The sequence below is a fragment of the Pararge aegeria genome, chromosome 18, assembly GCF_905163445.1.
Source record: "Pararge aegeria chromosome 18, ilParAegt1.1, whole genome shotgun sequence".
Classification (NCBI taxonomy): Eukaryota; Metazoa; Arthropoda; class Insecta; order Lepidoptera; family Nymphalidae; genus Pararge; species Pararge aegeria.
In genome coordinates this window covers 14,436,921-14,454,269 of record NC_053197.1, presented here as the reverse complement: position 1 = coordinate 14,454,269, position 17,349 = coordinate 14,436,921, and the positions used below count along the sequence as shown (strand labels likewise).

The following is a 17,349-nucleotide window of genomic DNA, read 5'->3' as shown; positions in this document are numbered from 1 at the left end:
CTTTACTCTTATAAAAATGTAAATTCATACATGTCTAGACGTAATAAGATACAAATTCCATTGTTTAAAGATTTCCCTTTGTTGCCTGGGGGTTTTCTGGGACCAGTTACGTATGAATTTACGTTGCTTTTCCCGATTTACGACAAACATGAGATTACCCATTAAATGACACTTAACGAAGTGTTATGATATAATTTGAAGAATATACGTACGATATAATTTGCTAATTGAAACTATTGTTCCAAATATAATCATGCTCTACGAGCAAATATTCTAGTAAAATATCAATATCGTTACTGGAGTATTTTTCGCAACGTTGTTTACTTATGGTCTTTTTGTACCTAATCGATCGCGAGAAAGTTGTCTACAATTTGTATGGAATCGATAGAGTGCTATATAGTAACAATGTTTCTCAGTATTGTAACTAGATGGCGCTCATTCGATTCCATACAAATAGTTTAGTCGTTACTTTCACGCGATCGAAAACGCAGTCTGTTGTCGGCGAGGTGTCGTTCGAACGTAAGCACGCTAATAGCACCATTAAAGTTCACACAGGCTCAACTGTATAAAGACCCAACCATATCTATAATATTGAGTAATATTTTTAGAATATTAAAGACACCAAGACAGAACTTGAATTCCATCAAGATGCAGCACTAATAAAGAGAACCTGAACGATGCTCAACATTTCCATTGTAGTAGCACTTCTTTATAATAATTATGATGTATAATAATTTATAATGTATAATAATTCAATGATCTACATTTCATTTTGTCTAACTTATCTAATAATGTTAAAAAATCATTTCATTACTTTTTAAAGCATGTTAAAATAAATGAAAAGAAATAAAATAAGGATATTCCCTTTTTCCATGTCTGTTTTTATTAATTTTATATTTTGAAAACATTACATAAAAAAGTAATGAAAAGACAATACCGACATTTTTGTAACAGAAATAGTGTGCATGCTTCAAATTCGCATTTCCAAAGATTTCCAACTTTGATAGATTATTTGTGATCAAATTAAAACTTTTTTAGAACCAAAGTACTTAGTACTTAACAACAGATATTTCAAATATAACAATGTTTAACATATTAAGTCATTATTTCATGGATTATTGTCACTTAGGAAACTAAAATCAAATATTGTTTGCTGCAACAACTTCTTTTGCATTTCCAATTTATCACAAAGATTACCATGATTTTGCCTCAACATCAAGCTTTCAGATATGAGTGATTTTATAGAATCATCTCTTAATTCATTTGGTACAGGGCTACAATGGTTTGAAACTGACTCTCCAATCTGGAAGTCTCGTTTTTGGAAAGAAACAACACTGTAAGGCAGATCAGCCACATTGTCTGCATCTCTCACTACAACACTAATAGTAGACCAAACACAGTTGTTGAATTCATCTAATAGTGAAGATAAGTCACTAGTTAATTTATCTGTATTTTCAGTGGCCTTAGAAACTATTTCAGTGATTTTAGAAAACTCAGTGCTCAAATCCTTTAGCTTCAACAAAAACTGTTGGCGCTGGAGTTCTTGTAAAATTTTACTTCTGAGCTTTAAACAGTCATAGCAAAGTTTCACTATTTCTGGACATTGCCTCTCTTTTTCTCTATTGTCATTGAAGAAGTCAGTTTTTTTGTGTGAAGTAAATGTTTTGTATGCATTTGTAAACATATTTTGATAGTTATATTTAGCTACAAAGCTGTTGAGTTCATTAGATATGCCTTCATTACTACGCCTTGCTGCTGATTGCAGTCTTACAGTTAACTGTGACCATGCTGTTTGAAGTTTCTGAGTCTTTTCAACTAATTCATCAGCATTTTTGAAAGTTTTTCCAAACCCACCTAAGAAATTGGTTCCAACACCATTTTCTTTTAAACTCTCAATGTGGTTTTTGCCTAGCTCTGTCATTTTTGTGACAATTTCAACTTTAGCAAGGAGCCTACCCAAATTTTTATCTGTGGTATTATGCTTGACTAGCAACAGTTTACTCTTCTGTTTCAAAGATTCAGCTCTGGAGTAAATACCATTGATAACAGCATCATATATATCCATTTGTGATATGACAAAATAGAAAGCATTTCTGTACAAAGTTTGGCTATTCTTGAAGTTGTACAAACCCTTGTGGAGCTCAAGACATCTTTGGACAGCCTTAGGTACAATGGGTGCTGAGTTTTCATCAACCATTAGCCTTTTATTATAAACGAACAACATTACAGTGCTGGTATCATTCCAATATTTTATAACAAACTCTTCATTACCAATATCAATGTATGTCATTTGTGATATTATGGTTTGATTATCTGTAGCAATCTTAGTGTCTTCAGCTATCCAGGATTTCAATGTAAGTATAGTTGTTGTGTCATCAATCTGGTAAGCTATATGAGATAAAGTGGTGACTGAGAATACTTTGATAATTTTTTTAGAAAGAATTCTTTCAAGGAGACTGAATATCACAACATTACTTGCAGCATTTGTTCCTTTGTCTTCCAATGGAATAGCAAATGTAACTTTGGATGGAGCATCTCTCCCTCTCAATTTTGGATCATATTCTAGTGCTACTCTAAGCCAATCCTCTATCGAGGCTTTTAAAGGCCTTGAAATATGATTTTCAGGGAAGATCTCCTTTGAATAATTGATATCATTGTGAAATGTTTCATACACACATATTACATCATGAGTTTTTTTTTTAACAACAGGCATCCATTCAACAGGAGCTTTATTTGGTAGGAAAGGTCGAGTGCCACACATGATTTCAAAAGCAATTAGTCCAAATGACCAAAAATCAACAGAATTACTATATGTTTTGCTGTAAAAGAGCTCAGGGGCTAAATATTGTAATGTGCCTACAAAACTTGCACATATTGAGTTGGAATCTATTTCTTTGGCATAACCAAGGTCAATTATTTTGTATGTAATTTTAGATTGATTTTGATCAGTGTTAGGCCCAGAGTTGCACATCACAATATTCTCTGGCTTAAGATCACGATGAGTAATCTTGTTGCTATGAAGAAATTTCATTGCACTACCTAAGTCTTTTAATATTTTACGTACTTGTACCTCTTTTAGCCCACAGCAAGAATCTGGCTTGTTTAGCACTTGTCTCAAGTCCCCTCCACTGCAGTATTCCATGCATAGAATAGGTAATTTAGAAGGATTTGCTCGCTCCAATCCAGTTAAGAACTCTGGTGGTAATTCTATTGTACCTACAATATTCGGATGGTTGCACTGCTGTAACATTTCCACTTCTTTCGTCCATCGTTCTCTGTGTTTGGTGGTCAGTTCATCGCCCCATTTACAAGTCTTGATTGCGAGTTTCTGATCATTATTTTTATGCCTCCATAGAACAACTGTACCGAAACTTCCCGATCCTAGAAGTCTGTCTTTTATCCAATCACCGATGAACACTATGTCATCCATTTCTTGATAGCAATAATCTTGCTTCGTGCCAATTAACGAAATTGGATATCTGGTTCGCTTGAAGCAAGAAGTAAATACATGAACAGCAACAAAAATAGATTTTCTTTCAGTTTGTTGTCTTTATTTCACCTTTATTAATTATCTTCGTTTCAGCTCAGTTGGAGTCAATTAGCCACACAATAAGTTACCACACATCTAATCTATTTGTAACTTGGTTTTGTTTAGTAAAATACTATAATACAGAAATGTTATCCGGACTTTATTAGTTTCCCTGTCCCCAATCTGCAGTCCGCACTCGTTTTATGACTTTACAGGCTACGGCTTTGGGTTCTATTATTTTGCTCCACAGATTAAAGATTAGTTTATTTTAGTCAAAGTTACTATATAAATGTGCTGATTTGGCACACATAAAATCCAACAACAATAAACACCCACGCCCTAAAAATATTTATATACACCACACATTGCCCAGTTGCGGGAATTGAACCAACGGCCTTTGACTCAGAAAGCAGAATCACTGCCCACTGCGCCAGTCAGCCGTCAAAGAAACCAGCCAGCCTGCAAATTCGCCTGTACCTAGCCTCTACCCTGTACAATCTGTAGCTGGTCTGTCAAGTGTCATCAGTCAATTGCCATTGAGATAAAAAAATTGTTTACTGTCTTATGTCTGTGATTCCGTGATGTAAAAAAAAATCCAATTTCGGATAATGTCTTGTGTTGTTGTTTATTTACGTACAGTTTTCAAATTAATTAATGAAAAATTTATCATGTGGCGTAGAATTTAATCAATACAGCAGTGCTATTTTTACAAATTTCCAAAATGATAGACTTTGAAAAAACTTGCCGGACGTGTATGAAGACGAAGAGTGATGTTACTCTAATAAGTTTGTTTGGCCCTCTGAAAATCGAGGATAATTGGTCATTAAAACTAGTCGATGTACTGAAGGAAACGATAACATTACAGGTAATTGAAGCAGAATCTAATCATTCATTTTCTACTTTTAGCTTTATTATGCCAACACAGCACAATCCAGTCTTTTTAACTTTTCTAGTACATCTAAGGGCGCGTTTATAATGTCGCTAAGATAACGTATCCAGGATGTGAGTATTTCTCTAAAATCTATGTCAAAACAATGTAGAAAATTTCTTATCATTAAATATGATCAGAAATCATTTAACCAAGTTGTTAATGAGATTGAATTTTGTTGTTGGTTGCAATTTTTAGGCATTCAAGGGACACGTCCTGCAACATGCTGCTATGTGTCCATGAACAACGACGCTTAACACATAAGCCTCATGATGTATGCCACAGGGCAGCAAGTTGCAAGATGTGCCCCTTGCATGCCCTGCAGTGTTGCTCTGCTTATAGACAATACATATTTGAGAGTGAGGATATAATATATTGAAAAAAATTTCATTCTCATAATAGGGCATCCTCTAGGATCACTCATCCTTAACTAGGCTTGCATGGGCAGGAGACATTTTTTCCATGACGAAAGGATAAAAGGTTGATTAACTCACTTTTTTAGTAAAGCTTAAATGGACAATGCAAGAAATATTTAAAAAATAAATCTAAGAGGGTTCCAAACGCATCCTGCTCTATGAAGAAGCCCGCAACAAACTTAGCCGGGTGTTTTTTTTTGTTATCACAATCTCACAATGTCATTTAATATTATTAGAAGAGCAACCTGGTTAGAGCAATAATTCATACCCAAGCTTTTTTATCGATTATGTAGTCCTTTATACTATAATAGGACTTTTCTATAAGCTTACGTTTAATACCAACTTTGAACTTTTTAAGAGACATCTCCAAGATGTCAATGGGTAGTTTATTGTAGAATAGTGCAATTTCCTTTAAACGAATTATGAATTTTATGTAACCTGTAAGTTTATTCTTACTTCTAATGTTTAAATTATTGCAGTACCATTTTTTCTTAAATTTAGAAATGTTTTTATGAACATACATAAAATTTTCAAATATGTACTCACTATACACTGTCATTATTTTAAAATATTTAAATTTATCTCTCAATGACGCTTACGGACCATTTTGTAGATATAATCGTGAATAGGGTTACAATATCTTATAATTAGTTGAAGCTGTTTAAACAATAAACTTAAGAAGATGAAGTGTTACATAGCTTACTTTTAAACACAAACCAACCCACAGGTTGAAAAACCCGTAAAAAATGTGGATGCAGCAAGTATAAAATAAATCTTAATAATAATATTTCTTGGGTTACTGCATCAATGGATACGCATGCTGATCTGAAGTAGGCAAATCACTAAATAGGGAATTTAAAAAGAAATATATTTTTCAGATAACAGAAGAAGATGGCCTACCGCAAAATTTATGTGATGAATGTGTGAAAAATCTTCATATTATGTACACATTTCGCAATCAAGCCCTGAATTCTGACAATGAACTTCGTAAAATAGTTTCAGCAAGTGTTCCTATAAAAAATGAAACAGAAGTTGCTTTGAAACATGAAAGCGAGTTTGATTATTCATACGATGAGTTTATATATAACAATACACATACAACAAAAATTGAATCTAGCGATGATTTATCAATGTACATTTGCAATATATGCAATAAAAAGTTTACCAAACGGAAAAGATTTTTAAAACACCTAACAAATCATGAAGACCCAAAAGTTTCTTGTTCTATTTGTGGCAAAACATTTCATAGACAGACATCTTTAAATCGACATTTAAATAAGCACTGCACAGCCAATGGTATATCCGACAATCTTTCAAGTAATACAGTTGCAAATTTTGGCGTAAAAGTTGAGTATGAGGGTGAATTCAAATGTACGGCATGTAATTTTATATTTGAAAGTCAGAATTCTCTCTTACTACATCTTAATGAACATAGAAATATTTGTATAGATTTAGAGGAACAATTATATGGGTGCATAAAATGCTCAATAAGTTATTCAAGTTTACAACAGTTAATGAATCACTTGGCAAATCATAAAGGACAAAGTGATATAGAAAGTGAATTGTTAGAAATTAGAAAAGAAGTTAAGCATCACCAATGCCCAGAATGTCATATGGTATTCGAAAAGCAAAGGTCATTAGCATCCCATTTGAAGAAACACAAAATAAAAATGAGTTTTAAGAGTCAGAAATTGTATTACTGCGACCATTGCAACAAAGGGTTTACTTTAAAGGCACTGTTAAGAAGGCATATGAAGTTGCACTGTGGGGATCGTCCGTATAAATGTACTCGATGTTCAAAAAGTTATACACGTCAGGATCAATTAGTCATGCATATCAGTAAGCATGACGGTACTAAGCGATACGCTTGCTCTCATTGTGATAAAGGTGATATTATGTTGTTTCTATTGCATTGTTTTACTCTCAATATATATATTTATTACTAAATTTATAATATTTTGATCTAATTTATGGATTTAACTTCACTACTAAAAGTACCACACCTATATATAAGTGCCATTCGAAAATTATGAGGTACTTTTCTTGGTTCTACATAAAGTGGTAGGTATATGAAGTAGTATATAGTTTCAAATAATTTTGACATTTCACTTGGAACTAACTTAAAATTGTAGTAGGTAATATTCATTTTTTGTTTTCGCATCCAACTAATTTAACAGTCAGTGTTTTTTGAAATAAAGTTTTGGACTCTAAGATGACTCTCTTTTGTAAGGAATAATTCTGTGCAAAAAAAGTTTTAAATCATGTTTCTGATATGGACTGCTAAAGTTTGGGACACTTCCAGTTTTGGTGTTTCCTGTTTCATACAACTTGAATGCCTTCAAGGCAAGAGTGAATAGGCATTTTTGAGGCGCGCCCCAACTTAGACTGCATCATTGCTTTACATCAGGCGTGATAGTTGTCCAGCGCAAGTCTATGTACTATAAAAAACTAAACTTTATTATTAAGACCCCCTTTTTTATACTAGCCTTATAGCATAGATAATATAGTAGTAGTTATTTGTTAATTTTTATTTTTTAGCTTTCACCCAACTCTGCAGTTTAAAAGATCATGAAAGAACTCACACGGGGGAAACTCCTTTTCTCTGCTCCCAATGTGGAAAAGGCTTCAGTAACAACTCCAACTTGAGACAGCATTTGAGACGTCACTCGGGACTGAAGCCGTTTGCTTGTAATCTTTGCCCTAAAAGCTTTTGTACTAAAGGTATGATTTAAATTCATATAATTAAAGTTAACTCAATAAATATGCCGTCATGGCCACCTAACTAAAGACAACCTGGACTATGCATAGTTATGTGATGATTTCCTAATAACCACCAGAGTATAATAAGAATAAATGAACTAGTTGTTGCCTTCTCCGGTTTCTTTGGTACTTAAAAGCCCGGCAAGAAGACTTGTTTTTTTTTATAATTGTTTTTTTGTTTTTCTTTAAAAATTCACACTGTTAAAAATTATAAAAAAATAGATATAAATAAATTATGAGAATAATTAATCAATAACAATATAATGTTGATATAATTAAGCATTGTTAAGAATTAAAAAATAGTGAAAATCAATAAATGATAAATATTAAAGGAGTATAATAGTAATATGAGGTGGTTGAAGGAGTGAATCAGTGTTTTGTGAATTTACTCAATATTTTTTTAACGTTTCATTATCAGCTCTTTTTGCTATTATTAGGTGTACTCCACTTATCTAACAGGCATGATGGCAGTAATATAAATAATAATACGATTGCCAGAGAGTCGCAGGTTCAAATCCTGTCGGTTCTGAAAATTTCCATATGCATTTTAAATTTATAAAAACACTAAATAATTTTATAAATGTGTGAATAAATGTTTGTGTGATGAGCATAAGTGTTTTTCAGTGTCTGGGTGTTTATATGTATTTTCTAAGTATTTATGTATATATAATTCATTAAAATATTCATCAGTCATCTTTAGTACCCATAACACAAGCTACGCTTACTTTGGGGCTAGGTGGCGATGTGTGTATTGTCGTAGTATATTTATTTATTTATTATTATTATTTATTTCATCTTTCATTTACAATTTTCAGGTCAAATGAAATCGCACATGGACACCCACACAGGAGTTCACCCACACAAATGCAACGAATGCGGCGCCAGCTTCACTAAGACGAACTCCTTGAAGAAACATTCCCTGATTCATCTGGGTATAAAGCCACATGGGTGCGACAACTGCAGTATGAGGTTCATATTTTATAGCGATTATGTATAAATAACACGATATTTGATATAAAGTAAAGTAGGTATTTGATATGAAGTAGATGATGAGAATATTTTGTTAAATAATCGCCTTGACGGCCGATTGGCGCAGTTTGCAGCGACCCTGCTTTCTGAGTCCAAGGCCGTGGGTTCGATTCCCACAACTGGAAAATGTTTGTGTGATGAGCATGAATGTTTTTCAGTGTCTGGGTGTTTATATATATATTTTAAAGTATTTATGTATATTATTCATAAAAATATTCATCAGTCATCTTAGTACCCATAACACAAGCTACGCTTACTTTGGGGCTAGGTGGCGATATGTGTATTGTCGTAGTATATTTATTTATTTATTTATTTATTTATTTCGATTGATTTTCATGACATATCACAGTAATTTTTAACATAATATGATGACTAAACAATTGCCTGAGCAACTATTCCATATTATAATTTTATTGACTTGACGATCTTTATATATCTTAATATATTTAAATCTCCTGTCACGATGTTTGTCCGCGATGGACTCCTAAACTACTTAACCGATTTTAAATTAAATTGGCTCACCGTGAGCAGTCTGGTCCAACTTAAGAGATAGGATAGCTTAGATCTTTAATTATAGTCGCAATTTTATTTTATTGCAAATTATTTGTCACATGTTATATATATATATATATATGTATATATATATACTACAATACTCACTTAAGGCTAAGCGATACTGAATACTTTAAAAACAAAATCAAACGCAGACGAAGTCGCGGGCAACAGCTAGTATATATATATATTTGACGGCCAGTTTGCAGCAACCCTGCTTTCTGAGCCCAGGGCCGTGGGTTCGATTCCCACTACTGGAAAATGTTTGTGTGATGAGCATGAATGTTTGTCAGTGTCTAGGTGTTTATATGTATATTCTAAGTATTTATGTATATTACTCATAAAAATATTCATCAGTCGTCTTAGTACCCATAACACAAGCTACGCTTACTTTGGGGCTAGGTGGCGATGTGTGTATTGTCGTAGTATATTTATTTATTTATATATATTTCTACTAACACGAATTGGAATCCAAAACAGAAATCGTGTATTTGTAATTATAAGGGTAATTATAGGGTCAAACTGTTTCTTATTGCTATGCCCTGACTGTCTCATGACTAAGTTAAGGCATGGATGCAAGTAAATAAAGTAATATATAAAATAAATATATAAGCACGTTTATTGGTTTATTGAGCTACGTAGCAAAATATGACAGTGTCTATATGTAACGATTAAACTAACCACTTGGTTCAACTTCAGTCAAGAAAAGGTAAATAAATGATTTAGATATCATGTGGGGTGTAGAGTGTGGAGTGACGATAAATTGATAAGTGGACTGTATTTTCTATAATAATAATTTACTAGCGGACCCGCGCGACTTCGCCTGCGAATAAGTCGACTTAAAAAATAGTCGTATGTCCAATATTTATTTATTTATTTCGTTAGATATACCAACGATACACTGTATTATCATTAATCATTTTACATCATAGTTTAATGTCCGAGTACAGTTATCACTTACAGGTATACACAACATTGAAGTAAGTCCGGTTAAAAATAATTAAATTAAGTCAAAAGCAAAAATAGTAAGAGTAAAAGAATTATTATTAAACAAATGAAAATAATGATTAAAATTAAAATAAAAAAAAAATTTAAAACAATTAAAAAAATGAATTTGAAAAAGATTACTCTAAGTATAATTTCGCCTAAAGCTAAATAAAGTGTCGTGAAAAATGTCTATGTCAGGGTTTTTTAAGTTGTTAAAAAAATATAAATGATTCTGAGATTCCAATATAAATGAATTCTAGCTAGATCGATTTATCGCCCGCTGTATACTAAATTTCATGAATTTTTTCCGATTTCCGATTCCGAGATTCCAATTATATATATAAAAGAATTGATCGTTTAAAGATATAAATTAATGATATGTAAATGATACAAGGTTTTTATTAAAAAACAGGTTTTCATCAAAAGATCATCTGAAACGTCACCAGCGTATACACACGGGAGAGAAGCCGTACCGCTGTCCGCACTGTCCGCGCGCGTTCACACAGAGCAACGACTTGGTCAAGCACGTCCGCACGCACCTCGGGCAGAACATCTACCAGTGAGTGTTGTTATGTATAGTGTAAACACACGGGTCAGAAGCCGTACCGCTGTCCGCTCTACCCGCGCGCGTTCACACAGCAACAATCAAGTCAAGCACGTATGCACGCACCTCGAGAGAACATCTACCAGTGAGTGTTGTTATGTATAGTGTAAACACACGGGTCAGAAGCCGTACCGCTGTCCGCACTGTCCGCGCGCGTTCACACAGAGCAACGACTTGGTCGAGCACGTCCGCACGCACCTCGGGCAGAACATCTACCAGTGAGTGTTGTTATGTATAGTGTAAACACACGGGTCAGAAGCCGTACCGCTGTCCGCATTGTCCGCGCGCGTTCACACAGAGCAACGACTTGGTCGAGCACGTCCGCACGCACCTCGGGCAGAACATCTACCAGTGAGTGTTGTTATGTATAGTGTAAACACACGGGTCAGAAGCCGTACCGCTGTCCGCTCTACCCGCGCGCGTTCACACAGCAACAATCAAGTCAAGCACGTATGCACGCACCTCGAGAGAACATCTACCAGTGAGTGTTGTTATGTATAGTGTAAACACACGGGTCAGAAGCCGTACCGCTGTCCGCACTGTCCGCGCGCGTTCACACAGAGCAACGACCCGGTCAAGCACGTATGCACGTACCCCGAGAGAACATCTACCAGTGAGTGTTGTTATGTATAGTGTAAACACACGGGTCAGAAGCCGTACCGCTGTCCGCACTGTCCGCGCGCGTTCACACAGAGCAACGACTTGGTCAAGCACGTCCGCACGCACCTCGGGCAGAACATCTACCAGTGAGTGTTGTTATGTATAGTGTAAACACACGGGTCAGAAGCCGTACCGCTGTCCGCTCTACCCGCGCGCGTTCACACAGCAACAATCAAGTCAAGCACGTATGCACGCACCTCGAGAGAACATCTACCAGTGAGTGTTGTTATGTATAGTGTAAACACACGGGTCAGAAGCCGTACCGCTGTCCGCACTGTCCGCGCGCGTTCACACAGAGCAACGACTTGGTCGAGCACGTCCGCACGCACCTCGGGCAGAACATCTACCAGTGAGTGTTGTTATGTATAGTGTAAACACACGGGTCAGAAGCCGTACCGCTGTCCGCTCTACCCGCGCGCGTTCACACAGCAACAATCAAGTCAAGCACGTATGCACGCACCTCGAGAGAACATCTACCAGTGAGTGTTGTTATGTATAGTGTAAACACACGGGTCAGAAGCCGTACCGCTGTCCGCACTGTCCGCGCGCGTTCACACAGAGCAACGACTTGGTCAAGCACGTCCGCACGCACCTCGGGCAGAACATCTACCAGTGAGTGTTGTTATGTATAGTGTAAACACACGGGTCAGAAGCCGTACCGCTGTCCGCTCTACCCGCGCGCGTTCACACAGCAACAATCAAGTCAAGCACGTATGCACGCACCTCGAGAGAACATCTACCAGTGAGTGTTGTTATGTATAGTGTAAACACACGGGTCAGAAGCCGTACCGCTGTCCGCACTGTCCGCGCGCGTTCACACAGAGCAACGACTTGGTCAAGCACGTCCGCACGCACCTCGGGCAGAACATCTACCAGTGAGTGTTGTTATGTATAGTGTAAACACACGGGTCAGAAGCCGTACCGCTGTCCGCTCTACCCGCGCGCGTTCACACAGCAACAATCAAGTCAAGCACGTATGCACGCACCTCGAGAGAACATCTACCAGTGAGTGTTGTTATGTATAGTGTAAACACACGGGTCAGAAGCCGTACCGCTGTCCGCACTGTCCGCGCGCGTTCACACAGAGCAACGACTTGGTCAAGCACGTCCGCACGCACCTCGGGCAGAACATCTACCAGTGAGTGTTGTTATGTATAGTGTAAACACACGGGTCAGAAGCCGTACCGCTGTCCGCACTGTCCGCGCGCGTTCACACAGAGCAACGACCCGGTCAAGCACGTATGCACGTACCCCGAGAGAACATCTACCAGTGAGTGTTGTTATGTATAGTGTAAACACACGGGTCAGAAGCCGTACCGCTGTCCGCTCTACCCGCGCGCGTTCACACAGCAACAATCAAGTCAAGCACGTATGCACGCACCTCGAGAGAACATCTACCAGTGAGTGTTGTTATGTATAGTGTAAACACACGGGTCAGAAGCCGTACCGCTGTCCGCTCTACCCGCGCGCGTTCACACAGCAACAATCAAGTCAAGCACGTATGCACGCACCTCGAGAGAACATCTACCAGTGAGTGTTGTTATGTATAGTGTAAACACACGGGTCAGAAGCCGTACCGCTGTCCGCACTGTCCGCGCGCGTTCACACAGAGCAACGACTTGGTCAAGCACGTCCGCACGCACCTCGGGCAGAACATCTACCAGTGAGTGTTGTTATGTATAGTGTAAACACACGGGTCAGAAGCCGTACCGCTGTCCGCTCTACCCGCGCGCGTTCACACAGCAACAATCAAGTCAAGCACGTATGCACGCACCTCGAGAGAACATCTACCAGTGAGTGTTGTTATGTATAGTGTAAACACACGGGTCAGAAGCCGTACCGCTGTCCGCACTGTCCGCGCGCGTTCACACAGAGCAACGACCCGGTCAAGCACGTATGCACGTACCCCAAGAGAACATCTACCAGTGAGTGTGGTTATGTATCGTGTAAACACACGGATCAGAAGCCGTACCGCTGTCCGCTCTACCCGCGCGCGTTCACACAGCAACAACCAAGTCAAGCACGTATGCACGCACCTCGAGAGAACATCTACCAGTGAGTGTTGTTATGTATAGTGTAAACACACGGAGCATCGACCTGGTCAACCTTGGGCGCTTTTGGTGTTCAACTTAGCGGATACCACTCTCAAAGAAAACTGTGGACAACTCAGGCATGCAGGTTTTCTCTCACCTTTAAAGCGAGTGATATTTAATAACTTTATCGATAGCCTATAACAGTCCACTGCTGGACTATAGGCCTTTCCCATGGGCGTAGTCGTGGTGGTGTCAACCCAGTGGCGTGCACATAATATATGCACATACTTATGTGCATGTATTATACTGTCATACGAATACCCGGTGTGAACGCTGTTGAAATCTTTATAATTGTTTTCATATATAATGTCATAAAAGTTTATGTTATTAAAGAATAGAAGATTATCTAAAAACTATATAGAATGATTATCCAAAAACTGCCTTATTCTAAATAGCATGGTATGGGCGATGGTGTCCTGACACATTATAGTGGTTTTCAATCGACACAATATACTTGTACCGCCATCTATCGCCACCTTAGTCAACCGAGCTCCGCCTTAAACGACTATCACTTTTAAGTAACTGATTTTTTAAAATTAAATGTTAAATAAATCACGCGTATCGATCAAAGTAGGGACGATTATATTTTTTTAAATAAAAAAAATTCAAAATTCATTTAAATGTCAAATCTGTCTGTAGTGTGTCTACTGTGTAGTGACTCTACCACCGGTTCGGAAGGCAGATTCTACCGAGAAGAAGCCGGCAAGAAACTCGGCAGTTGCTCTTTTCCAACATCAACAATGTACATTTTACATTTTAACATTCATTTTTCTATCTTGTGAGAATAATCCATAATCCTCTTTAATAAACTTTCAACTTATTGAGAGACATCTGAAGGATTTCGTCTGGTAATTTGTAATAAAATGATATACTATGACCCTTAAATGAACTACTAATTTTATGCAACCTAGTAAACTGCACTACAAATTTATTTTTACTTTTAATATTGATATTGTTACAGTCCACTTTCTTTTTAACTTTTCTTATATTTCTATGTACACAAATTAAATTTCAAATATTTACTGATTATGCATCATAATTTTAGCTTCTTTAAATGTATCTCTTAGCAATGTGAATACACCGGCACCGCGCCCTTTACACCGGAACACAGCATTGCGACAATGCTGCTCAGCGGCAGAAATAAGCAGAGCGGTTTGAATTGTCATTATAACTCAACCTTTTTTTACAGATGCACGGTATGCCAAGCGAAATTCCGCCTTATGAGAGAACTGAAACGCCACTACCCAATACACTACATCAACGGTGCAGAACCTACCCCTGTACAGGAATCACCCCTCGTCGTACTTAAAGGGTGCTCCGAACAAGACATAGACAATGAAATACCGACGGATAGACAGATAACTATAACATTTAACAGTAACGTATTAGATAAAAATAGTATTGGCGATATAACCATAAACATAGAGCCGGGGAAGATTAGTAATTAGAAATATTTAAAAGCTTGCGCATTGGGCAGGTCGAGTTCGAATCCCAGCACACACCTCAAACTTTTCTAAGTTATGTGCGTTTTAAGTTATTAAAATGTCACTTGCTCCAACCTCGTGAGAAACATCTTGCCTTGCAAACCTGCATGCCTGAGAGTTCTACATAATGTTCTCAAAGGTGTGTCCACCAATCCGCACTAGGTCAGTGTGGTGGACTACGGCCTTAACCCCTTCTCATTGTGGGAGTAGACCCGTACTCAGAAGTGGGTCGGTAATGGGTGGATGTGAAGACTAAGCGTCTTTGAGTTCTAACGGATGTCTAAATTTAAGGCTAGTCCACATTGGGTACTGTAATGCAGATCATTTTGTCTTTAACCCATTTTAAATTCATTTATTACTATCCGCAGCCAATCAACGTCCCACTGCTGGGTACTGGCATCCTTTATCATACGGGGAGACGGTTTTAGAGCCCACCACGCTGCTCATTGGTGCGTGGCAATCTGGCGGGTCTCACTCTCACTGTCTTCCTTGACCTTAAAAAAGAATATATTGGTAAAGAGATAATTAGTACTGGGTTATTAAAACCCTACGTGTTTTAAGCCAAAAGACTCGCGATGTCGCCTCATTATTTAATTTCTAGACGTGCTACTTCAGAAGTCTCTTTCCGTCGCCCCAAAACCCTGTCCATTTGTTACATGCCAAAATAAATTTAGTCGCCCCTATTCCTAAATTCACTACACCGAAGCTTTTACTCTGCGTCTATGTATGCTATGCCAAAAATCTATTTTCGTCGCCCCTACATTCTGCGTCTACGCGTGCTACGCCAGAAGTCTTGCTTCGTTGAACCTTCCTTAATATTGAACTAATCTGTATTTTGTTAGGGCCAGTACTGAAGACGAACTTAGATGGGCTGGCGCGGGCATTGCCCTGCAACATATATGAATTTCTGATATTTTATGAGAATATTTAAAAAAAAAAATGAGTTTGTTTTATAAACTTATGCAAGCTAAGGACCAAACATTTTATGAGGTTTTACCTTATAATTCAATTCATAAGTTTTATCGCTCATTTTATCTTGATTTGTTGTAATATAAGTTTAAAATATACACTGTTATTTTTTACAGAGAATCAGTAGGACGAACACTCAAATCGAATAACTTATATTTTTCATTAAACCGAATTTCAGCACCATTCACTAAGAACTGTTGGCGGTAATAATAAAACAAATAAAATAACAATAAAATAAAAATTCTTAACAATATTTATTTCATACTCTCTTGATTAACGAATTATATAAATTTAATTTATAAAATAAAGAAAAAAGATTGTTGTCTTTTTTGAAAATTTAATCCAAATTTTCCGTTTCTATTTTCGCAATGGTTTCTCAGAGTAAAATTTATCTATTAGTTATTATTTCACGTCACTGACCTCTGGCAAAATAATAGTTCAATATAAGTTTGGTACCACCAAATATTACTTCTACTTTCCAAGCAGATGCTGCTTTACTTTTATTTTAGCTTAGATTAGTTTTAATTTAATTATATGGGAAAACGAATGATCTTAGTTAATTTATCACAATAATTTATATATAAGCCATATCGGCAGTGATAAAATGCCTTAAAGAGTGCTTTCTTTGTATTTAGAAAATAATATTATGCATTTTCATGGTGTAAATAAATTATTTAAACTTATTTTAACATGGTGTTTTATTTTGTTATATTTTGTTTCCAATAATACCCAAGAAGAGATGTGTTTAAACTTTAGTAATAATTGCAAATTTTGTTCAAATTTAAATTTCTTTCACATGCAAATTTTGTTCGAATTCAATTTTTTTTTCAGTGCCAGTGCTAGGCGTTCATATATATTTGTTTACTTAATTGTGAGGTGATGGTTATAACTACATTAGTTAAGTTAAAACTTAACTTAGGAATACGTACTTAGCGTACGTAACGTAGATTTGAAATGTATGTTTTTTTTTTTTTTACCTCTTCTTTTTTTAATTCTTTTTATGTCTATAATTGTGTTTGTGCTTAATATAGCCTTTTATTTTAACTACAATTTTACAATAAATTACCGGTTGAGCGGTCGATACGTGAGCGGTCACTTAAAAAGTTCAAAGAAGTATTAAGCGTAAGCTGAACTTTTTAAGAAAAGTTACATAAACGACAAAAAGATTCGGTGTGAATTATTGCTCTTACCAGGTTGATTCTTATACATTTAAAAATATATATATAATAATAATGAAATAACTGCAAATTTAAGCTTAAATACGAACTATACGATGAACCGAACGAAAGTTTTTAAAAATAGCTAGGTATTACTTACTTGGTACTTACTTACCTAGGT

At 36.5% G+C, this 17,349-nt stretch overlaps 2 protein-coding genes across 2 annotated transcripts; one reads left to right on the top strand and one right to left on the bottom strand.

Moving 5' to 3' along the window:
• Positions 1 to 870: 870 nt before the first annotated feature.
• LOC120631473 (inhibitor of nuclear factor kappa-B kinase subunit alpha) lies at positions 871 to 3,954 on the bottom strand. Its single transcript, XM_039901081.1, has one exon. The coding sequence runs from the start codon at positions 3,428 to 3,430 to the stop codon at positions 1,109 to 1,111; it is 2,322 nt and encodes a 773-aa protein (XP_039757015.1). The 5' UTR covers positions 3,431 to 3,954; the 3' UTR covers positions 871 to 1,108.
• A 150-nt stretch (positions 3,955 to 4,104) lies between these two features.
• LOC120631579 (zinc finger protein 883-like) lies at positions 4,105 to 16,274 on the top strand. Its single transcript, XM_039901217.1, has 6 exons — positions 4,105 to 4,394; positions 5,752 to 6,760; positions 7,412 to 7,594; positions 8,449 to 8,602; positions 10,614 to 10,760; positions 14,748 to 16,274. Exons 1-6 carry the CDS (start codon positions 4,251 to 4,253, stop codon positions 15,004 to 15,006), a joined length of 1,896 nt encoding a protein of 631 aa, XP_039757151.1. The 5' UTR covers positions 4,105 to 4,250; the 3' UTR covers positions 15,007 to 16,274.
• Positions 16,275 to 17,349: the final 1,075 nt, after the last annotated feature.

Bases quoted from the DNA above. Each gene is read 5' to 3' on its own strand.
- LOC120631473 (XM_039901081.1), bottom strand. From the start codon at position 3,430: ATGGATGACATAGTGTTCATCGGTGATTGGATAAAAGACAGACTTCTA.
- LOC120631579 (XM_039901217.1), top strand. From the start codon at position 4,251: ATGATAGACTTTGAAAAAACTTGCCGGACGTGTATGAAGACGAAGAGT. The intron at 4,395-5,751 runs GTAATTGAAGCA...TATATTTTTCAG, and splicing joins AGGAAACGATAACATTACAG to ATAACAGAAGAAGATGGCCT. The intron at 6,761-7,411 runs GTGATATTATGT...TTTATTTTTTAG, and splicing joins TTGCTCTCATTGTGATAAAG to CTTTCACCCAACTCTGCAGT.